We start from the raw sequence: 24,340 nt of genomic DNA on the forward strand, positions 1-24,340 counted from the left end.
TCGTCCACCAACGACGACATCAGTGTTCCCAAGGACCTCGACCTCATCGCCCTACCTCAGCTCTGTTTCCCTGGTAACTTCTTACTGTAGCTTGACACCGTTACCCAGCTCTGCCTCGCTGAAAATACAAACGGTACATACGCTGGTTTCCCAGTATTACAACAGAAGCAGAATAACCATCAAGATTTTATTTTGGTAAAATCAAGAAACAGATTTTACCAAAATAAGAGAGAAATGGTTATTCTGGTTAATTTGTAATACTATGAACCCAGTACAATCTTATTTTGGTAAAATCAAGAAATTTAAGAGTGCCATCGAATAACTCTACTAAACTCCACTAACTCGTGCTAACTGCTTTGTTTGCCTTTTCCCTGTGTTGTCAGGTGGTCTCCAGCTAGCCACTGAGCAGAAAGAAGACTCTTATCACTTCCTGGTCTTCACAGACCTGTTTGGGAATCGAACCCACGGAGTGGTCGTACAGCATCACAGATCTGTACAGGTACATTAACACAGGGCGCTGGGGAGACATGAAGTAGCAAGGTATATTGCTAGGGGGAACACTTAAAATGTGAAAATAAATCATGTTTGATAAAGTAAATTAATAAAGCACACATTATTTTATCTTGGCTCGTTTCTGTTGACCTTTTGTCTTTGTTTTTCAGATGTCTCATGAAAGCATTGCCCAGAATGGCAGCATCCAAAGGAGAAACTCCTCACGCCTCTACGCTCCCTTCGCTATCTGCATCATCTCCAAGTTCCCTTACTACAACGCCCTGCGAGACTGCCTGTCCTGGTATAATATAACATACATGAATACCAAACTGAAATGTGATATACTGTTCAGAGAATGGCAGCAGGGGGATTGCTATTGGAATTTGCTCATTTGCTTACGTCTTCCTTTTTCGTCATGTTGCTGTGTATTTAATCAATACTTGATTCATTGAAAAGTACAAACCTCCTTTTTGGTGAAGTTTTCCCTGTTTTCTCCTTTTTCTATTTTCTATCCCACCTGTGTGCATTTATTTCTATTTAGGATATGCCCCTTTTGGATCTATATTAATCTATATTATATTAAAGTGTATTTCAATAAATATTGATATTGTGTATACGTTTCTCCATCCTCCCCATGTGTATCTATATTCCCCGCTGTGTGTATGTTATATTAATATTGTGTATATTTATCTACTCCCATCCAGTCTGCTGGTACAGTTGCGGCTGGGCAGGCAGTCAGAGTTTGAGGAGACGGTGAAGGAGGTTTCTGCCAAGCTGTCACTGGTACCCCTCCCTCCCCCTGGTCAGCTACACGTGGTCAGACCCCATTATATATGACTCCCCTCAGTCTCCCCTCCTGTCCCCCCCATCACCCTGCCCCTCCATCACCTCCCCGAGCACTCTGTCTTCCTTTTAATGATTGGATTTGTTGTTATGGAGTTTGGATTGTCCATTCAGTTTTCTAGTTTTGCTTGATTCATACTTTGCCGGCCCCCCGATAAAAGTGTGTGTGTGTGTGTGTGTGTGTGTGTGTGTGTGTGTGTGTGTGTGGGTGTGCGTGTGCGCGTGTGCGTGTGCGTGCGTGCGCGTGCGCGTGCTCCAGTCGTTCAGTCTGCGCCCCCTCCAGATCGTCCTCCCGTCCAGAGAGGCCCAGGACAGACCGGTGATCGACATCAACCTCCACCTGCCTCTGCTCTGCTTCACAGACGCCATGCTGCTGCAGGTTAGCACAAGCACACAGACATTCTCAGACATACAGACAGACAGACACACAGGCAGACAGACACCACACTGCTGCCACTTGGCATCAAGCAAGTTTGTAATTAGCACCTTTCTTGGATCATGATTTAGTTTAGTTTTAGTGTTTTTTAGTTTAACCTTGCAAGCATCGTATCAAACCAGCGCAAGTTGGTTTGTAATGCAACATGTTTAACGTTGTTTATAAAACCACAATGACTATAGTGAATCATAACCCTGTCACGCAACACCCTTGACCCATGCATGTTCAGGTCCTGTCCTGCCTCCTACAAGAGCAGAAAGTGGTTCTGTTCTCCTCTGACTGGGCTCGACTCACTCTGTTGGCAGAGAGCCTTCTGCTGTACCTGCAGGTCAGTGAAGAGAGAGAGAGAGAGAGGGAGACCCACTCGCTCACTCACTCACTCACTCACTCACTCACTCACTCACTCACTCACTCACTCACTCACTCACTCACTCACTCACTCACTCACTCACTCACTCACTCACTCACTCACTCACTCACTCACTCACTCACTCACTCACTCACTCACTCACTCACTCACTCACTGACTCGCTCACTCACTCACTCGCTCACTCACTCACTCACTGACTCGCTCGCTCGCTCGCTCGCTCACTCACTCACTCACTCACTCACTCACTCACTCACTCACTCACTCACTCACTCACTCACTCACTCACTCACTCACTCACTCACTCACTCACTCACTCACTCACTCACTCACTCACTCACTCACTCACTCACTCACTCACTCACTCACTCACTCACTCACTCCCTCCCTCACTCACTCACTCACTCACTCACACACACTAGAGCAGGATGCAATCACATCTAAAAACAACGGCACTATAATTAGGTTTGGATGGAAGTGAAAAGCAAATTCAAATAAATGAATCAATACTTTCTCACCGAGACTGAAACCATCGCCCACAGCTATAGTTGATACCTAATGGGATGGGTTAGATTAAATCCACGCCCCTGTTCTCCAACTTGCCTGATTCCCTCTTCAACCTGCGGTGCCCCCCCCCCCCCCAGCCTCTCTCCTGGCAGCAGCCCTACGTCCCTGTCCTGGCCAAAGGCATGCTGGACTTCCTCATGGCTCCCACCGCCTTCCTCATGGGCTGCCACGTCAGCCATATTGAAGAGGTCGCCGCAGTGAGTGTTTCAGCTGTTTTCTTCTATGTGACGAATGTCAATAAAATATGAGCCATAGTCGTTTTCAATTGAGTGAAATGACTTTGATTGACAGATCCGAGTTGCGATTCATAATAGTTTGCTGCCTCGTTGTTGACAACTACTGCTGCACTTCTTCAGTGGTTTTACCACTTCCTGCCAGTGCAGTATAGAAGAGAGTATTCAGTATACAACACAGGCATATTAGCAAGTCTCTGTATTTGGGTCATTGGGTATGGGTAATATCCAATATCCTATTATGAAGCCCAACCCTAACTATCTTTTCTTCTTCTGTGCGTGTGTGTCTGTGTGTGCATGTGTGTGCGTGTACGTGGTTGTGTGCTTGCGAGTGTAGGAGACAGACGACCTGATCCTGGTGAACATTGACGACGGCAGCATTCAGACCTCGTGGGCGGAGCAAATGGTCCTTCCCTGCATCCCCCTGGCTGCTGCCGAATGCTTTGCGTCACGGTAAGACACACGCACACACACACAAACACACACGCACACGCACACGAACAGGCACATATTTGCTTGGAATCTAGCCTGCACTTGTTGCCTTTTCTACCTTCGATGAGCATGTGAACCGGAAAAATTACTAAAGCCTGTCTTAACGTGTGTGTGTGTGTGTGTGTGTGTGTGTGTGTGTGTGTGTGTGTGTGTGTGTGTGTGTGTGTGTGTGTGTGTGTGTGTGTGTGTGTGTGTGTGTGTGTGTGTGTGTGTGTGTGTGTGTGTGCGCGTGCGTGTGTCTCCAGGACGGAGAGTCTCCAGCTGCACTACGACCTGGAGCTGTGCCACGCGGGCGCGGGCACGGACGCCAACGAGCGGCGGGCCCACCGCAGGGACTGGCAGCACCGCCTCAACACCCAGATCCAGAACATCGCCCTGGAGCTGGTGCTCAACATCTTCAGGTGTGTGTGTGTGTGGATGACCAGGTCCAGAACATCTTCCTGGAGCTTGGCCTCAACTTCTTCAGATGTGTGTGTGTGTGTGTGTGTGTGTGTGTGTGTGTGTGTGTGTGTGTGTGTGTGTGTGTGTGTGTGTGTGTGTGTGTGTGTGTGTGTGTGTGTGTGTGTGTGTGTGTGTGTGTGTGTGTGTGGATGAACAGATCCAGAACATTGCTAAGAACTGATAATAGTAGGAAAGGTAAATCTAGTTCAAATAAAACTATGTTGGGTTTAAAACATCTGCATCCTTGAGCAAGAGGCCCTAACCCCTGCCGCCCTCCCTGATCTGAAAATAAGTAAATAAGTTATTCCCTTGGCATCAAAGCGCTTCCTAAACAGTGAACTGGTGAAAACAGTAGGTTGTGGATGGGAGTCTGACTGCACTGCTCTGCAATCGTGTCTCTTGTGCAGGGATGTCCAGGACTACCTGAACTACGAACACAGAGTGTTTAACAGCGAAGAGTTTCTGAGGACCAGGGAACCCGGAGAACAGACTTTCTACAAGACGGTACTCGCATGCATCCCATACGCCGCCCCAAAACACTCACACACTCATTGTACTCTGTATTTGTTCATTCAATTCAATACAATCTTATTTGTATAGCCCTGAATAACCATTACAGTCTTTAAAAAGGGTTTAACAGGTTAAATATGAAAGGGCTTAACAGGCCTTAACAGGCCCAATATGTATGACGCCCTCATGACTGTGTGTGTGTGTGTGTGTGTGTGTGTGTGTGTGTGTGTGTGTGTGTGTGTGTGTGTGTGTGTGTGTGTGTGTGTGTGTGTGTGTGTGTGTGTGTGTCACCAGGTATTAGACACCCACATCTTCCACTCTTTCCTGAGGGACAGACTAAACAGGAAGATCGACGCCTACAGCCGCATGGAGATCAACACACGTAACAGTGCGCCCAGGTGTGATGTCATCACTGAGGGACCACATTTTCCCGCCTTTTTAAAGACATGCTCCGGCAATTTTCAGTTTTATGAACAAATGCTCTCTATACAATCACTATAAATTAAAATATGTGGCAGTATGTGAGGCAAGAGAAAGTAAGATTTTGTTTGAAATTCTCACTTCTCACTATAGATACCACTATTAGCTTAGCCTAGCTTACGGTAAATCATTGGTATTGTATATTATTGTTATTTACTTCGATTCTAAATATTATATCATATAATATTGTAATTATTGTTATATCATCATTGCTCATTATTTATTTAGTATTGTTCATTCCCCTTTGCTTCTTTGTTTTGTGAGAGACAATCTAAAGTGAAAGTGAAAGCTGACACCCTCCTCCTACTCCACCACCGCCACCAGGAACCGAGTCATGACGGATTCCCCGCGCCGGCCCCCCATGTCGGAGCTGTCCCGGAGCGGGTACAGCGGCCCCGAGCACCGGCTGAGCAGGAGGCTGGGGGCCAGCCTGCCCAACCTGGACCAGTCCCCCGCCGACAGCATGAAAGCCCTCAACTCCCACAGGCTGAACTCACTCCGCAAGATCACCCCAGACACTGGTGAGGGGGGGACGGAGGAAGGGAGGGAGGGAGGTGATCAATATACGGAAGGAGGAAGGGAGGGAGGGAGGGAGGGAGGGTGCCGTGGGTGGATTGAGAGATCGAGGAGGGAGGGGAGGACTAAGGGGTTGAGGAGAAGAGAAGTATATGGAATTTTTGTGTATACCTTTTTTATAGATCCATAAACAAACAGAGATGTTGAACATAGTTTTTTTTATCCGCCAGATGGACCGTAATGGATAAAATAACATTAACTAACTCAACTAAAAGCTCCTCATTCGGCCTCATTCCTCGGTGGTGGGTGAAGGAGCTGATAACAGCTGGGACTGATCTCAGGGCTCCTAGGCAGGGCTGTCGGGCCCTGGAAGGTCTGAGTAGCGTCGGCCTGGTCTGAATCAGCTCAGATCTGCTGCACATTCCTGGGTTGATCTTCGTCCTGGGAATGGTTAGATTCGGCGAATCATCCGATTTATTGGTTTGGCTCCAACATGGCAGACGGCAGACTCTTGGGGTCGGCTCCGGGCATGCACTAACTGGTTGCCGTGGCGATAAAGCCCACAAAACACACTACAAGAATTTCAAGATGAATATGGAGATAGTCTAGGAGGGGGAAAAATGCCTTGCTGTTCTCCAGACGGACCGCAGCAAAGCGCTTACCAGCGGGGGTTTTTTCATGGCACGCTGCTGAGCTGGCTGGTTGTTGTCTGAGTGGATGGCAGCCTGGACCGCCTGCTTCCTCATACGCTCTCGCCTTCTAAATACATTCGTAGCTCATTCTCTCCGCAGCTGAGGAACATGAAAGCTTGTGGGTTAGATTTCCAAAGTCCACAGACTAACCAGTTGGAGTCCTTGCACTAGATGCCTGAAACCTACCTACATTGATGGTTCTGATGAATTCACCAAGTCTCTTTGGTTAAAGTGTTAAATCACGATATTAACCTACGATTTATCCCCAGAGGCAGTGGGGCCCATACAGAAGGCCCGTGTGTACTACATAAGTTAACGTAATTCCTATGATAGCCTGGAATGCGTAGTCCCATGTGGCACTTGGTGTACTACATAGGGTACTGTAAAATGTATAATAGACTGGACCTTGTGGTCCCATACAGAAGGCCCTGGTGTACCACATAGGGTACCGTAAAGCCTATAGTAGACCTGACTTTGTGTTCTCCTCAGGTCTGAAGTTCAACCAGAAGCCGGTGAAGGTGTTCCGGCTGCCAGAGTTCCCCCCTCCTCTGGCCTACCACTACGTCCAGAACTACTACCAGGACATGGTGGTTTCCCTGGGGAAGGCAATCAGCGCCACACCGCCGGATGACTCCTCCCTGCTAGCCAGGTAGTGCGAAGAGATGGTCTGTCTGTCTGTCTGTCTGTCTGTCTGTCTGTCTGTCTGTCTGTCTGTCTGTCTGTCTGTCTGTCTGTCTGTCTGTCTGTCTGTCTGTCTGTCTGTCTGTCTGTCTGTCTGTCTGTCTGTCTGTCCGTCCGTATGCTGTAACTCATGCGTCAGGCTGAGATGGGCCAAATTGTGTGCATTCTTTGTCAGTAAACGGTGTCGAGTTCACACCATAGACTCACCAATTGTTTCTCAGTGTGTTTTTACAAGAACAAAATTGCTCCGTCCCTTGCTGCTGTGTTTAAATGCAAAATCGGCAACCACGTCATAATACATTCATCAATATCGCCATTGGTATGGACCTGCATAGTAACTGGAATGAATGAATGAATGAATAAATAATTTTTTTGCAATCATTTCATATTGCTGTGGGTCTATCTGGCTCCCTCTACTATTCAACACATTTATTATTCAAATGTCCACCCCCCAGATCAATAAACAAACGTAACGTCTCTATATCATATCACCACTCCCCCTCTCTAATCCTCCCCCCCCCCCCCCCCCCACCAGGTACCACTACCTGCGGGGCCTGGTCAACACGGTGTCCAACAAGCGTCTGGACGCCCTGGAGGACTTCCAGAGTCTGTACAAGACGGACGCAGAGATCTTCCCCCCTCAGATGGTCAAGGCCCTGGTGGACTCCCTGCCCGCCAGCGAGCGAGCCCAGGTGAGGGCCTCAGGGTGTGGGGCTAGAGGTTGAGAATGAGGGAATACATAAGGTAGTACAGGGTGGATTCATGGATTATTACCAGGGATTGTTTCCAATTGAGCTTTTAATGGTTAACCCTCTGTTATTCTGACAATTCGTTTTTTGCTGTATTCATGTTTTAATGCAACTTTTATCAAATCCATATTAATCAGATATTTAGTTTTAAGAGGACGGTAATGTTGTAAGACTTCTTCTCTGTTTTGTGTGTGCCTAGCCGTTTACCTCTCCAATATCACACGGGGAGATAGTCGACATACCATAGACCTGAGAGTTGTCAGGTCTATGCTATAATGTTCCTGTTGTGCAGGTTGTCATGTCTAAAGTCACACGTTTTTTTTTTTTGGAACGTGTGACTTTTTGAGAATGAAAACGCAGACATTGCACTAAAAGCCCCTGTGAAATATTAAATAGAACGATGAAATAAACATTTTGTGCCACTGGCAGGCAGAGAAGCGGCCGGAGCTGAAGCACTTCATCAGCCGCATCAAGCGGGATCAGGAGCGGGAGCGGTCCCGCAGCGACAACAACGACGAGGAGGGCGCCATCAAGCGCTTCAAGCTGCCCAAGAAGCACATGCAGCTGGAGGAGTTTGTCAAGTGTGTGCAGGAGTCCGGCATGGTGAAGGACCAGGACACCATCCACAGTCTGTTTGATGCCCTCACCGTGGGTAGGTAGGAGGGGGGGGAAGAGAGAGTGAGTGAGAGAGAGAGAGAGAGAGAGAGAGAGAGAGAGAGAGAGAGAGAGAGAGAGAGAGAGAGAGAGAGAGAGAGAGAGAGAGAGAGAGAGAGAGAGAGAGAGAGAGAGAGAGAGAGAGAGAGAGAGAGAGAGAGAGAGACATGCGCCCTTGTCACACACAGAGTTTTTCTATCACCTGTATGTGTCTCTCAAATGTGTAGATATTTTAAATATATCTAGTTTGTTCTATAACCATTTAAAGCAAAGTAAGTATACATGGATATCTGCACAGTATGACGCGGCCTAGGCCAACATACCCACAAAGAGTCCTCAGTCCGCTAACCCGTGAGCACTAAAGATGCATAGGATAAGTTCCTCGGCTGCTCTCTGAGCACACTGAACACACATTCCTCAGGTTACTGGTTAACCCACGGCGTCTCAAGAACGCCACACTCTGTGGGCCCGTCGCTCCGTTCCCCACGACGGAAGGAGCACCACTGCACCCAGCGCTAGTACTGAACCTGTTGACCTTCTGGAACAATATGTGGCTAGAATGTTTGGGGTGGGAATGTAGAGGCCTCACAAACGATGTTCCTGATGTCAACATGATTGTGTGATATTAGTAATTGGCACAAGGTTGCATTATGAAACTTTGATACTAAGTTTGACTATCTTCACCTGCGTGTGTGTGTGTGTGTGTGTGTGTGTGTGTGTGTGTGTGTGTGTGTGTGTGTGTGTGTGTGTGTGTGTGTGTGTGTGTGTGTGTGTGTGTGTGTGTGTGTGTGTGTGTGTGTGTGCGCTCCAGGCCAGCAGAAGCAGGTGGGTCCTGATCTGTTCAGGGTCTTCTACACCATCTGGAAGGAGACGGAGGCTGAGGCCCAAGAGGTCAGTCCAAACCAACCACACACCTGGTTCTATTCTACTCTAGCTGGTCTTATTCTCAGCTAAACTGGTCCTGTTGTTATGAGCTATTCATATTTGGTCATGTTCTACTCTAAAATGGTCCTGTTATAATCTAATCTCATCATTATATCAACAAAATATGTCCTCAATTAATCAAATCATGTTTTTAATCATATAATATCATAAACATATAATTGAATATATTGTAATTACGGTAGATGGAATATAATAGGATCCGTCCATGTTATGATCAAATCTTATCTGCTCATATTCTTAAGTGTTCTGAATGTTATATATATTCATTCATTCATCGGTTCTAACCCCATGTGGTGGTGATGTGGTGGGTTCTCATCCATGTGGTGGTGTTCTAACCCCATGTGGTGGTGATGTGGTGGGTTTCTCATCCATGTGGTGGTGTTCTAAACCCATGTGGTGGTGTTGTGGTGGGTTCTCATCCATGTGGTGGTGTTCTAACCCCATGTGGTGGTGATGTGGTGGGTTCTCATCCATGTGGTGGTGTTCTTACCCCATGTGGTGGTGTTCTTACCCCAGGTGTGTCTCCCGGCCTCGGTGCTGGAGCACCTGGAGCCCAGTGAGTGTGTGTTCAAGCTGTCGTCGTCGGTGAAGACCAGCCGCGGTGTGGGCAAGATCGCCATGACGCAGAGACGCCTCTTCCTGTTGACGGACGGTCGCCCCGGTTACGTGGAGGTGGCCCAGTACAGGGACATAGAGGTGAGGGAGGGAGGGAGGGAGGAAGAGAGAGAGGGATATCAATGGGAGGGAGAGCTATTAAATGAACAGAGACGTTGAGGTAAAAGCAAAGAGAGATATCAGCCATCACTTGTGAACATGTCAGAGATAAACGTGACTATGGGGGGGTGTTTGTTACGTATTATATTTTAGCATGTGCTACACGTGAACCTCCTAAGATGGAGCATTGTGATCATATCCCGTCATGTGTGCTGTCGTACGTTGTGCCGTGTTCCTCCACATGAACCCCTGACCTCTGTCGGCCTCTGGTCCCTGTTCCCTGCCCTGGTCCACGTGTGCCTCCTCCAGGATGTGAAGGTGTCCTCGGCCCCCCTCATGCTGCTGAGGATCCCCAGCCTGAAGCTGCGCGTGCGGGGCAGGAAGGACGCCTTCGAGGCCAACCTGAAGACGGAGGCGGAGCTCTGGAACCTCATGGTGAAGGAGATGCGGGCGGGCCGAAGCATGGCCGACCTGCACAAGGTGAGGGGCCTCCTGGTGGGGGGGGGGGAAACGACGGAACAGAGGGAATAGCTTCGATCTTGGTTGTTTCCGTGGGATCACGCACGCATACCGGAATCACAGAGGAAGGTGTGGTGTAACAGGATATTACACAGTTTTCAGGTCCATGTTTTTTGTTCGTGATGTTATTTTATCACGATTTGGTTGGATGGCGTTGACTGTGTGGGAGGTCAGGTTGCCAATAAAGTTGAAGTCTTGTTTTTTTCGTTTGAGTCGTGTGTGTGTGACGCCAAGTTGCCACAAAGCACTACGTTCTTTGAAATGTATCATATTTGGCAAGACATGAGGAGTGCATGTCTATGGGGGTCTATGGGGTCTGTGTGGTGTGCGCTCGATTGATGATTGTGTGGAATGTGAGTTCAGTTTGTGTGGGAGAACCCTCATTGTCTCAGTTGAATTATGGTTATGGGATGGGTTGTCCCCACGTTCGGCTCGGTCTGGGCTCCTCTTCCTCTAGACAAGGGAATCTTCACTGAGTTAAAGTTTTAAGGGGAGGGGTCTACATTCCATGGTGTGTCGTTGACCCAAAACACACACGCACGCATGCACATGCACGCACATGCACGTGCACGCACACACAGCAGAGGGAGGGAAAAACATTATCTTTTTCTCACACTCTCCCTTCCTCTGTTTGTCAACCCCCCTCTTTTTGACCTCCCTCCCTCCCTCCCTCCCTCCCTCCCTCCCTCCCTCCCTCCCTCCCTCCCTCCCATCCCCTGCTGAGTACAGCAGGGGATGAAGCCAGTACTCTGAGCTATAGCAACCTCCAGGGGATGACTCAGGATATGTATATGTCTGTAGTATGTCAGGAATGTACCTTCGGCAGCCAGCTTGTTGAACCAGCTGGGCCACTAAAGGTAGTATAGCCCAGGAACATGTGCTTCATTCTATCAACAAAACAATCCCTCCCTCCCTCTCTCCCCCTCTCTCCTCTCTCTCTCTCTCTCCTCCCTCTCTCTCGAGACCATCCTTGATATTTCTCGATCCATTCCTCCCTCCCTCCTCTCATCCTTTCCTCTCCATCACGTCCCTCTTACTCCTCCTTCTCGCACTCCCTTCACCCCTTCCTCCCTTTGCTCATCCTTCCCTCTTTCACTCCCTCCCTCTCTTCTGTCGTCACTCCCTCCCTCCTTCCCTCCCTGTCTCTATCAATATGTGGTCCGCATGTATCCACTGGAGTACCTTGTGGGCCATTTGTTGATAAGTAAAGATTTTTGTGTATTCGTCCGTTTCATGCGTCAATGTTAAATATGCTGGTTTCCCTCGGTCTCCCTGCAGGATCCCCAGTACATGCAGCAGGCCCTGACCAACGCCTTGCTCATGGACGCCGTGGTGGGCAGCCTACAGAGCAACAAGGCCATCTACGCTGCCTCCAAACTATCCCACTTTGACCGCATAAGGACGGAAGGTAGAGTGTGTGTGTGTGTGGGGGGGGGATATGGAAAGGAAGATGACGATGAGGATGTTGATGATGATGATGATGAGAGAGATAAAGATGAGGAGGAGAAGTATGACAGAGATAAGGATGGGCGGTGGGCTCAACTCTAAGTCTCAAACAAAACTTTGAATCTAAAGAACAAGGAACCTGATGAACAAACGCTAAGATTCGGCTTAGATTGCAGGATAAAACCTGCTTTGTAGACAGCCTGAGGAGGCACATGGATAATTTCCCATGGGTGAGCTGTAACATCAGATATCGGCACCCTCAGGACACAGTCACGGCTGGTTTCCCACGCAATGCGCTCTCGCGACCGCAACCTTTCAACCCGTCTATAGAGACACTCAGTATAAATGTAGTTCAGTCATGTTAGACCAGGAAACACTAACTCCAATGCCCGATGACTGACCATATCCGTGTGTGTGTGTGTGTGTGTGTGTGTGTGTGTGTGTGTGTGTGTGTGTGTGTGTGTGTGTGTGTGTGTGTGTGTGTGTGTGTGTGTGTGTGTGTGTGTGTGTGTGTGTGTGTGTGTGTGTCTAGTGCCGATGATGGTTCCCCAGACGACGGCGGAGGTTCTGAAACACAAGATCAACCCTTCCCTGGAGCTCACTACCCCTCACGCTGTAGACGTTCTGCTGTACACACCAGGTACACATACTTTACACACCCACATATACTTTATACACTTACGCAGGCATGAACACACGCACACACGCGTGGGCGCGCACACACCTACACAACTTTTACATTTACTGTTTATAGCTTCAGAAATTCAGAAATAATTATTATAAAATAGTACTGAGATATTTGTGTATTTGATGAATCATTACGTTTCCCTTTGCTGCTTGTCAGACAAGGCCAGCCATCTGAAGCCATCTCTGGGCATGTGCCTTTTGCTATTATTGACAAAATCCTAAAATATGTAATGTATCGAATAACAAATAATAATAGTTGGCTTTGAGATCGTTCTGGGCTGGGTAAACAAGTCCAAGCAGTTCTCCTGCATATTGTACTGACAAAGACAACCTTCACATTTCTATGCAAATAGAGAGACTGAAAAGTATGTGAGATGGAACTCATGAGGTACATTACCCGGCAACCACCTCACGGATTCTTTTGATTTGTAAGTCCGGGAAACAGTGTGACTTAATTGGCTGTGGTCACATTTCACAGAGGAATTTTGGCCCTTTTCCCTGTTCAATTATGATGCTTGAGACGGAAACCTAGAAACACACAGTCGCAGAGTCAGATAAAGAAAGAGACACACACACATGCTTGACCTTTGGTCTCCTTTTGTCACCTCTCCCTCCTCAAGTTCATTCTCACAGTAACATAGTCACACACACACACACACACACACACACACACACACACACACACACACACACACACACACACACACACACACACACACACACACACACACACACACACACACACACACGCACACACGCACACACTCTTGTCCCTCTCTTGCTCTTGAAAAACAAGCCACACAAACACTTTATTTACTTATTTGTGTTGTTACTTGTTGCCACTGGTGTGGAGCCATGCGTCTCAAGCTTTTCATTACCATTAACGACTGCTGCTCATTGTTCTCGTCATGTGAACACAAAATCAAGTTGAACCTTGATTTACAGCAACAAGAGCAGACAAGAAACACATTAACCTCCATATCCAGTGTCAAAAATCCACAAAAAGGTTTTCACACGTCTGGACGAATTTCAGTTCTCCGGGAAGCTACCAGGATGGGGAATCTTCCCAGTGGACCAACAGGAAGGATACTAGCTTTCATTTTCTGAAGAGATTTACTGCAATAACAGAGAAGATATCCGGACTCAAAGTCCCATGCTGGTTGTTTATTGAGCTCCAGACCCTCATGCTAGGAATGAATAGTGGGAACAAGCTAAAAAGTAAAACGTAAAAAAGCTTAAAATGATATCACAAAACAATTTAAAGCACGGTTACGTTCCCATTGTGTATCATACGGATATTAACTTTTCTTCAAAGGATCTAGACATCTATTCTTGTTTGAAAGTATATACCGGTACATGGATAGTTGGCTAAATGATGAACTACCACTCGACTGAGTTATTGTAGCATAGCTTCCTGCCAGCATCATGCTAGCTAGCGTTGGAGGCCGTAGGGTTGGGCCTAAACGGACCAGAGGTTTTCCTTACAAGCGGTGTTTGTGTTTGGGACCTTAAGCCAAATGTGCTTCAGATCCCAACATGAAAGTGTGAGTCGCAACATAAAAGGAAAGGCGCGGGCCTAGACAGATGGTAGTGTTCAGTAGTAGACACACAGGGGTGAGCTCACAAGGCGTTTCAGAGCAGGGCACAGACATGGTCGATTCTCAGAGCTTTATCAAGCACAGCTGTTGGAAACACCTTTGTTTACACACCGCTTGATAACACTATGAGTTACGTAAATGAGCATTACACGTGGATAGCATTTTAATAAACGTTAGAGAAGATCCGTTGTCACCATGAAAACCAAGACGTTGTCTTTACATTTATTAAGACTTTTTCCCACAGTTTGTAAACTAATTGCCATGGTTTATTTGGTTGATCTGAGGGAAACTATGGGGGGGGGGGGATTCTACATTTGAACAGAAACAAGGGCTTCAGCCTAAAGCTAAAGTTGATCATATATCTAGAAGTCCATTCCTGATAGGTTGTCGCTGTGCACAGTCACCCATAAGCATAGGCCTTCAGAATAACTCATGAGGAAACTTTTCCTGACGTTCTCAGCTCTGTTTGGTCGGTAAAAACAGGAACAAGCGCTGTCATTCTTCCTCTCTGCGCTCCTTTCATTGGTCCACCCTAAATATAGGTCAGAGGATTTGAACCGCTGGCAGGGGGCCAAGCTTCAGCCCTACTCCTCCTTGCCTTTGCTCAGTGCTGACTTATCTATGCTCCTCCTCGCTCTTTACTTCTTCTCCTTCATTCCTCTTTCTTTCTTCCTCTCTTCTCCTTTCTTCCGTCCACCCATAAAGTTAACTAAAGTTATATTTGTATATACTGTATTCCTCCCCCCCCCCCCCCCCCCCTTTTGAGGTTTTAAATGGCAGTGGATTGGCTTCATGAAGCTCAGTGGCTGAGACCAATCAGGGCATTGCGTGACCCGGGAGGGGTCAAGCATGCTTCAGAAAGGGCAGGGGAAGTGTACGTGAATACATTTTCAGAGCACCAACAATACAACAATGGAGGAGTTTTAAAGTGAATGCGCAGATGAAGAAGATGAATAATGGGCAACGTTTTTTTTCTAGTCACAGTGGATTGCATTGTTAAGATATCTTCACCATCGCATTGAGTACAGTGCAGCCCTCTCTGCCTCCGCTGGTAGAGCAGGGCATTACCACGGCCAGGGTTGGAGGTTGAATTCCCACTATGGCCTCGCAGCACACGAATGTATGCACACGCTGTGGTGAGGCGCTCACAATTTAAAAGCTTCCACTAAAGGGCATAAGTTCAAGTTATCTTAACGATACAAGGACAATGGTGTGCCATGGTCATATCTCAACATGTTACCATGTACAGACGGACAGAAAGCCAAACCACTACAGTACTGTAAAACAGCTAGCTGGGACAGGAGAGCGGGTCACTGGAACCCACTGGAACCACATTAGTTAAACACAACAGCTCCAGTGAACGATCCGGAAACCAATCTCAAATTGATCTTCCTTGTCCTTATTCCTATTCAATTTCCAGGTAGTGTGTCATTAGATTTCGATAGGTTTTTAAATATTTCACAACAGCTCAGGTCCGGTTGGGTGCCAAGGTAGCTGTGGTATTTATATTAGTGTCTGTTCCTATTGGCTGTCGGCCAGTAATGAACACAGCGTGGTCATAAAGTACTCGGATATGAGGCATAAAGGGTGTGTGTGTGTGTGTGTGTGTGTGTGTGTGTGTGTGTGTGTGTGTGTGTGTGTGTGTGTGTGTGTGTGTGTGTGTGTGTGTGTGTGTGTGTGTGTGTGTGTTCCAGGTCAGCTGTGGGTGTCGGTGAGCGGGGGTAAGGTCATGGTGTTCGATGCCTCCACCTGGTCCATCACACACACCTGTCTCCAGGTCGGAACCGCTCGACTGGTGAGACGCACACAGTATTCCCACACACACTTGAATACAAACACACAAAATCCACGCACACAACTCACACACACACCTTTATACAGACACAGAAAATTCCCAACACACTTTCATACAAACACACTCACACAAATACCGACACGCACCCACACACACTTGCATATAAAATGCAGACTCCCATTAAATACACATACGTAGGCGCCATAGAGGGACCACAACAAAGGCCTGGCCTCCTTTGTTGTTACACTATTGAATTCTTTCTTTTGTTACCTTAAAACAGGTAACAAAAGTGATCAGATAAAAATAAATTATACTCAATGAAAAAATGTTGTGGTCTTGGAGGAAGTACATGTACAGTAAGACACATGAACATCTTTGAGTCATTTTCAAAGGCAGTGCTAATTCACTCACCTCCGTGCTAAAGCAAGTTGGTCATAGTCACATGCACTTTGTTATCTAAGCGTGAACAGGGGGTCACAAGCATGACCTGTGTGCGTACGTGCACAGTCAAGCTGCAAATGTTTTCTTTTATGGTTTTTAAAGTCTTTCAGAAAAAGTTAAATGTTTGCACGTATTTCCCCTGTACTAAGTCTAAATACTATAAATGTGAACGGTTTAATGTTTGTGAACTTCATTGCTAACTTATAACTGTATTTACGTTAAGGTAGTTCACAAAAACAAATCCAACACTTAACAACAGTTCAGTGTCAATTCAATATGTATAATAGTCCAATGCTGCCATCTAGTGGACAGTGAGGGAACTCACCGTTTCTGGCTGTACCAAGGAATAGGAGCTGTTAGTTCACCATTCCCCATTCTACTCTTCCATTATTTAGCAGACACCCCCCTTATGAAACAGACAGTGGCTTATGTATAAATGCTCAAGAATGGCTACAAATGGACTCCAGACAGTGAGATTCGAACCTGGAACATTTAATAAAGGGAGTCGAACACCCTCCTAAACCCGACTACAGTATCCCTATTGACCCACCATTCAGCGGGTTCTGCAGGGGAAACGCTGTAGAGCTACTGGAGCTCAGGCTGTGTGTGTGTGCTCTCTGGCCCAGAACTGCATGCTGGAGGTGGACTCGGACCAGGTGTGGATGGGCTCTGAGGACTCTGTGATCTACATCATCACCGTGGCGACCATGGTGTGCAACCGACAGCTGACCGAGCACCGGACCGAAGTCACTGGCCTGACCCTGGGAACGGACAAGTACAGGTGAGACGCACGCACAGACACACACACAGAAACCATGCATACGTCTGTAGCACACTACACTTATGCACACCCTGCAGGCCGAAACACAAGTACACACTCGCTCACACACACTGCCACACGCGTTGAATGAACATACAGACACAAACACACATTTGCGTGTGCGCTCACAACAACACTATCTTAAACACCTTTCTCAAGCACGGACACGCCTACACCAGAACAATGCACAAACACCCCCCCCACACACACACATAAGCTCTTATACCTGAAATACTAACTGGTTTGACCTGCTACAACACGGTGGTCCGACGATCATGCTTGTTGATTGTGAGATACTTGTGGTCGTTTACTGCTGGGTCACCATGGAAGCAGCTGGGTTTTTTCTTTGGTCTTCTAAGCATCTCTAATTACTAATATGCTGACTAACCAACCGTCCTGACCTGCTTCGGTTCATCAGCCAGAAGGTGGCGTACTCGTGCAGTGCGGAGGGCAATGTCATGCTGTGGGACTTGGCTACGCTACAGGTGGGTCCTTGGATGAGTTTTGGACTGTTTTTGGACTGTTTTTGGACTGTTTTTGGCCACTAGGTGGCAGTATTCATGCAATTTTTGTATTGTGTTAACAAGCACTGGATCTAGATCTATACATAGATCTGAAGATTAATAAGAAATTATGTTACAGACATAAGTTTAGTAAGTAGCTTGGTTGGTCCAAGATAATGTACAGCATAACCAACATTCTTTACAGACAGTAATGGAGGTTAGCTAGCTGAACCCCCACTTCTCCTTTCAAGCGGTCACACGTTCATGTTAGCGGTGGCTAATTGCAGCACTGTGTTCTCTCTTGCTTAGGTGAGGAAACAGTTCCGTCTGTCCTGTGACCGCCTGCTGTCCGTCTGCAATCACAATGGAGGCCTTTGGTGCTGTGAGTTCATTATATATTAAGTTTATATAGAGAGAGACACATACCTACTACACAATTATTAAGATTAAGAAGCATTATCAGTGTTATTCTGTAATTCCCTCTCTCTCTCTCTGTGTCTGTCTCTGGGTGTGTCTCTCCCAGGCTCTAGGGACAGTATCATAGAGGTGTGGAGGAACGGTTCCCTGAAGCACCGCATGAGCCTCCCTGAGCAGCTCAAAGGAGCCGGCACTGCCTTCAGCTCCATCCTGCTGCTACCTGAGGTAAGCACACACACGCACACACACAGGTGGTCACAAGTCACTTCATGCACGTCCAAGTCAGGTCACAAGTCTTCGCTCACGAGCCCAAGTCAAGTCTTAAATTTCGCAGTTACACCAAACCCACTTTTTCAGTACCGATTCAGACTGCGACACACAAACGAGCACACGCACGTGCGCCCACACACACACTCACACGCAAACTTTGAGACATGCACATACACATAAACACATAATCTGTGAATAAACTCGCACATGTTCTAACCATGTAGGCAATACAACTTTTTGAAACCCAGATTCGATTCCTCACCTGTGGTCCGATGTGCTAACCCTCTCTTCGCCAACCCACTTCCCTGTCTCTCTTCCATTTCCTGCCACTAAAGGCACAGAAAAGCCCATTCCATTATCTGTAGAAATATATATACAGTATATAACCTGATCCGATGCCTTGGATTCAAATAGCTGCTTCCACTGCAGAAAAGACAGAGCCCCAGTGTCTGCCTTAATCAAATGATTAGGCTTCAAATAAAAAGGTCTTTATTCATCGTCACATCACCTTATATGCTGCGTCTACACTGGGAGTTAATAGAGAACTGTACTGATGTATACTGCCAGAATTAATCCAGCACATTTCAGAAGGAACCTATTTTGTATAAGCGCTTATTTGTGTAAGCGCACGCAATTGTGATTAAAGTCTAATCCCAGGATTTCTGGGGAGCAGAGAGGTCAGGCTTGGAAACATATATTCTACAGGGAAATAAATGTTCCTTATTTCATAGATATATAAGGGCAGCAAACACACACACGCAGGCAATGCACACACACATGCACACATCAACACAAATACACACAATAATATACAAAGAGACACACTAGCTGCGTTTCCATCTCCCTGATTTTATGCAAATTTTGAAGTATCGAATCAGTAAACGGTGATCCGCTCGCTTGAGGTGGTTTTTGAGAAAATGCGAAAGAGAGTAAATGCGCAAAATGGGAGATGGAAAAACACTTTTCGAAACAGCTGTGACGTAGCGAACATTGAACACACAGGACTGACAACGTCCTTCCGATTTCCGCATAACGACCGGCCATAGCAACCCTGCCGACATCAACTTGTAGCGTCAATATATATATATTTTTAAGCGTTTGTATGCATAGACATCCTATATCATATGTATATATATGATATAGGATGTCTATGTTGGCATATCCTTTAATTATACCGTGTCCATTAATCCCTGATATATGGACACCTGCTAAGTAAGTGTCTTCTTAACCTCCGATGTTTCTTCAGAGGTTAAGAAGGTGGTTGAGGTTGTTCCTTATCACCTTTTGCTTCTCTGCGCTCCCCAGGGGGTCAAGGAAAACAGGCCCAAACTACAGACGGGTCGGAAAGGGAATGTGAAACCAGATTACATCACAAGAAACACTAAGAATTACATTTTAGAAGACCCTGCAGAATAGCAAGATGCAAGACAATACACGGAACGGAATGTGAAACCAGATTACATCACATTAAACACTAATTTTAGAAGACCCTGCAGGATAGCAGGGTGGCAAGATCATCAATGGAATAGTATACAGAACCAAAGTTCATAAAGAAAAACGTAACATGCTGATTTTCAATCACAACACACACACACCAACCCACCAACACACATAGAAACAAAAATGTACACAAAGGCGCACATACAGAGACACAGATACACATGTGCATGCAAAGTTCAACACAAACACAACATGTCACTCGCCCTCATTTCCATATTAACCGTGAGCTGTGTTTGTCTTTGTCAGCTGGAGGAGTTGTGGAGTGTGTGCATGGACTCGGGGGAGGTGTGTGTGTGGCACATCAAGGACGCTACCAGACCCTACCACCGGGTGGAGCTGCAGGACTGTAGTGGCTGTTTCTGCATGATCAGGGTTAAGAACCAGGTGAAACATACATACATACATACATACATGCATACATGCATGCATACATGCATGCATACATACATACATACATACATGCATGCATACATACATACATACATACATACATACATACATACATACATACATACATACATACATACATACATACATACATACATACATACATACATGCATGCGTACATGCATGCATACATATGTATGTACGTACGTACATACATACATACATTTAAAGTGAGGGAGGAAGGACTGTGTGCTTGGCTGCCATTGGCCTGCTTGCACTGTTAGTGGCGTATGGTGGCATCAGTAAGTGAGACTCAAGTTGTTTCAGGGTGTTTTGGGGAACTACAAAATAGTAGGGAGGGATAATTATGTGAATTGATAGAAATCCACCAGTGGCAGTATTGTACTTTGAAAGCTGGTGGGCAGCATGTCTTGGACTACAAGGGCAGAAGGAAATGATGCAAAGCCAATTAGTCAGATCAGGCCTACTCTTGATTTGTATAACTAAATTAAAAAAATCTGGGCCTAGCATTGGGCCTATTTTTGCCCTCAATGACTGAAGCTATTGGTTGTAATTTAGCTATGTTTAGTTTAATCTACAATTGTTTTAAGAAAAATGAAGACGCAAGACCAAAAGTGACGCCATTTAAAATGCATCATGCTCTTAATCATTCACTAACATCCTTTCCACAATATCAAACAGAAGTAAGTAAGACGGAGTAACAATAATAATAATAATACATTTTTTATTTTATATTCAAGAATCTCAAAGTGCTTCAGAGAAAAAAAATAACAAAAAACTATTAAAAGGGGAACCTCAAAGAAAGTTTAGCTAAATGCTCTTTTAAAGAGATGGGTTTTGAGGTTCCGTAACAAACAATTAATAGAACAACAGGAACATTATTTCACAACTATTTGCATGGGCTGTAAGCCTAACATTGTCTGGGGCAAATGTGGATGTTAATGGATGTTTCAGAATGTTGGTCATGCTGTTAAGCCAATTAACATTGAGGGACTTCGTTTATAGATCAAGTCAATCCTCCTAGCGGGCTCGGCAGCGGGCAGCCCTGCCCGGCAGCGGGCAGCCCTGCCCGGCCGCGGGCTCCGCAGCCCGGCCGGGGGTTCGGAAACACCAATTTAGCCGAACAGAGCCGCACTGTACCGCAACGAACAGTAGCACACCGCTCGGTGGAAACGAGGCATACACGACTGAGTTGGTTCTCGTAGCCTAGACATACATACAACGCACATACATATATACATACAACACGCATGCATACAAACAAGCAAACAAACAAACAAGCATGCGCGCACACACACACACACACACACACACACACACACACACACACACACACACACACACACAAACACACAAACACACAAACACACTACAACACACAAACACACTACAACACACAAATTGACAAACCCACCCCCGGCTAATCTCCCCTCCGCCCAGGTGTGGATCGGGGGCGTGGCCCGCAGCTCTCTGAAGGGTAAGGTGTACATCCTGGACGCGGAGCGCCACCTGGTGCTGAAGGAGCTGCACGGCCACGCCGACCGCGTCACCGCGCTCTGCTCCGCCGAGGACCGCTACGCCCTCAGCGGCGCCGGGAAGCTCGATGGCAAGGTCGCCATCTGGAAGGTGGAGTAGGCGGAGCCTGAGGGAGGCTCGCCACTGCCAGGTGGGTTGGTGTGTGTGTGTGTGTGTGTGTGTGTGTGTGTGTGTGTGTGGGATGAAGAGAGAGAGGGAGAGAATGAAGAGAGGGAAGGAAGGAGGTAGTGTTAATCATGGCACGTGAGGCACTTAAGATATGATATACTTATCTAATCTACGTTTACATTTACATTTTGGGCATTTAGCAGATGCTTTTATCCAAAGCGACTTACAATCAGTACAGTTGTCATAAGAAGTGAAACAATATATCACTGTCAGTACAGTAAAGATATTCATAGAACCAAGTCCAAGTACTAACAATCGCTAGGCTAACCCATTCCCCGTGCACAGCAATGCTAGCAGCTACTGCAGATGTTACACAATTAAGTACTATGAATAAGTGGATTAAGTGCGTACAATAAGTGTGTACATTAAGTGCCAGGACGTACAACATACAATGGTGGCCGGAAGGGGCTGGGTAGCTATCTTATACTGATCTTATCACATACCAGACTGAAAATGTGTGTGTCACAGCAGAAAGAACAGGACAGTAGTATCTATATTGTGTCTCGAATATCTACACACAATATGAGTAGACTCAATGCAATGAATAAAAGACACCATCAAGGTGGGCGTTATTGACGGCATATATTTAAATATTTAAACCATACTTTATAGACCGCTTAGATATGTGTCATAAACAACAAGTATATGCTGTGTTATTTAAACTTTGGCATGTTGCTTTGTCCAATCCAGAGATAGGTTCGGGGGAAGCATTTTGTGAGGACCTCCGTACCAGAGAGCCTTTCCTTGTGGGGACCCAGACTAAACAGTGGGAGAACGCTGGGCATGAAGGCCGGGAGCCTCTCTCTTGTGGATGTACCTGGGATGAAACGGTCCTCGTTCCATCCAGGACCGGGGTCAGGACCTGGGTAATGAGGACTTCCTGTCATGAATGGATATCCTCGTTGGGACTTCACGGAGTACAGGACCCCTGGGAATGACGGCAAGGAGAACCATGATCACACACGCATCTCATCACTCAAATGGGGACGTTGGAATTTTCTCATCCAATAACGTCCCATTCAATACACGTTTGTGTATTGAATTGAGATGTTTGTTGAAATAAACTGGAAGTGTACAAAAGGAGAACGGCTTGTTCGGATAATTCAAGCAAGTGTTTCTGACTTTAATGGAACAAAAAATTAGGAAGACCTTTCGGATCTTTTAGTTCAAGAAAACCGACGTTAAGCATGTTACTACAGAATCAATGGTGATCGACAACTTCTCACTATAGCGACGACATGCACATGAACAGACCAGTATTACCGTGTGTGTGTGTGTGCGTGCGTGCGTGCGTGCGTGCGTGCGTGCGTGCGTGCGTGCGTGCGTGCGTGCGCATACAACCCCTTTATGTACCAAAGATGTGCCAAAATAAGATGTCAATAAATTTATATTTTACAAAAAATAATTATATATTAGGAACAAGAGTATTACAACATATGATTCACAATGAAGGTAATATCAGCTTTGGCCTATTTTATAATTCATTGAAAACACACCTTTTGAAAAGATTTACAACTTTTTGACCGCAAACTACTTCGATATGCAATGCAAAATGAATGAGGATGTTTGGCTTGAAATTGCTGCAACTGATGGAACATTCCTTTTTCAAACGATTCCAATGAATTGAAGGCTTAAAGAATGACCTTATGATAACATTAAAATGGCTGCCATACTATCAGTTATCATTAAAAAAGATTTCCCCTCACTGAAGTTCAACTCAAAAACGTCCATCGTTGCATTGTATACATTTGTTAGTTATATAATATTTATGTTAAGGCTCAATCGGGCCAAATAACTTTTCCATTCTGGCTTTCAACATATTTTCGTATCGAGAACAAACTGCTTTTAAGTGAAAAAGGTGGTTAAAGTATTTCTGACAAGGCAATGTGAAACATGACCAGTTAACAAAACGTAATGCTGACCAACAACTAGAATATTTTTCAAACAATGGCTTTTATGCTTTAATATGTGAATTCGATAGACTTAAATACTTATCATTTATTGTTACGCCATTTTCTGTCGGGCTACTTTATTCTACTTTAAATGCACATTTTTATTTACCATTTGTTTCATCTTGCACTTAAACTTCACAACTGGAGCCTTAAATCAAACACTGCCATGTATTATATTTTTTCTTTAATCCATTTAGCATATATGGAACACTACGTTGTCTTTAATATATCAAACTGTTTTGATGAAGGGCATTGTTTTATTGCAACATATTTATAAACTGCACATGTATGTTTGTGTTTTAGATTTATATACTCCATGTGATTTAGGTTGGTGACACACTTCACTTGTAACGTATAAGTTAGTTATCGATGAGTATTATAGCCCAAAATAAGATTTCAGTTTTACTTTATCCTCGTTTTATTCAACCTTGTTGTACATAATAAACAAGCCATTTGACAACCCTTTA

General features: G+C 45.8%; 1 protein-coding gene across 2 annotated transcripts in view; it reads left to right on the forward strand.

Moving 5' to 3' along the window:
- dennd3a (DENN/MADD domain containing 3a) overlaps positions 1–24,340 on the forward strand; it is a 27,289-nt gene extending 2,949 nt beyond the window's left edge. The window contains exons 4-31 of one of the 2 annotated variants that reach the window (XM_030348092.1): positions 1–73; positions 384–499; positions 663–793; positions 1,197–1,308; positions 1,595–1,714; positions 2,001–2,099; positions 2,783–2,902; positions 3,276–3,391; positions 3,676–3,831; positions 4,279–4,375; positions 4,676–4,779; positions 5,186–5,382; positions 6,559–6,718; positions 7,286–7,442; positions 7,929–8,151; positions 8,965–9,044; positions 9,615–9,794; positions 10,122–10,292; positions 11,610–11,739; positions 12,310–12,417; positions 15,757–15,857; positions 16,925–17,079; positions 17,537–17,603; positions 17,931–18,003; positions 18,145–18,263; positions 20,055–20,192; positions 21,658–21,883; positions 22,612–24,340. The exon at positions 1–73 is cut by the window's left edge and continues 63 nt beyond it. In XM_030348092.1, the coding sequence (XP_030203952.1) occupies positions 1–73; positions 384–499; positions 663–793; positions 1,197–1,308; positions 1,595–1,714; positions 2,001–2,099; positions 2,783–2,902; positions 3,276–3,391; positions 3,676–3,831; positions 4,279–4,375; positions 4,676–4,779; positions 5,186–5,382; positions 6,559–6,718; positions 7,286–7,442; positions 7,929–8,151; positions 8,965–9,044; positions 9,615–9,794; positions 10,122–10,292; positions 11,610–11,739; positions 12,310–12,417; positions 15,757–15,857; positions 16,925–17,079; positions 17,537–17,603; positions 17,931–18,003; positions 18,145–18,263; positions 20,055–20,192; positions 21,658–21,852 (3,498 nt within the window). In that variant the 3' untranslated portion in view covers positions 21,853–21,883; positions 22,612–24,340. The other variant, XM_030348093.1, reaches the window with a different exon arrangement.

Source organism: Gadus morhua, chromosome 22 (assembly GCF_902167405.1).
Source record: "Gadus morhua chromosome 22, gadMor3.0, whole genome shotgun sequence".
NCBI lineage: Eukaryota > Metazoa > Chordata > Actinopteri > Gadiformes > Gadidae > Gadus > Gadus morhua.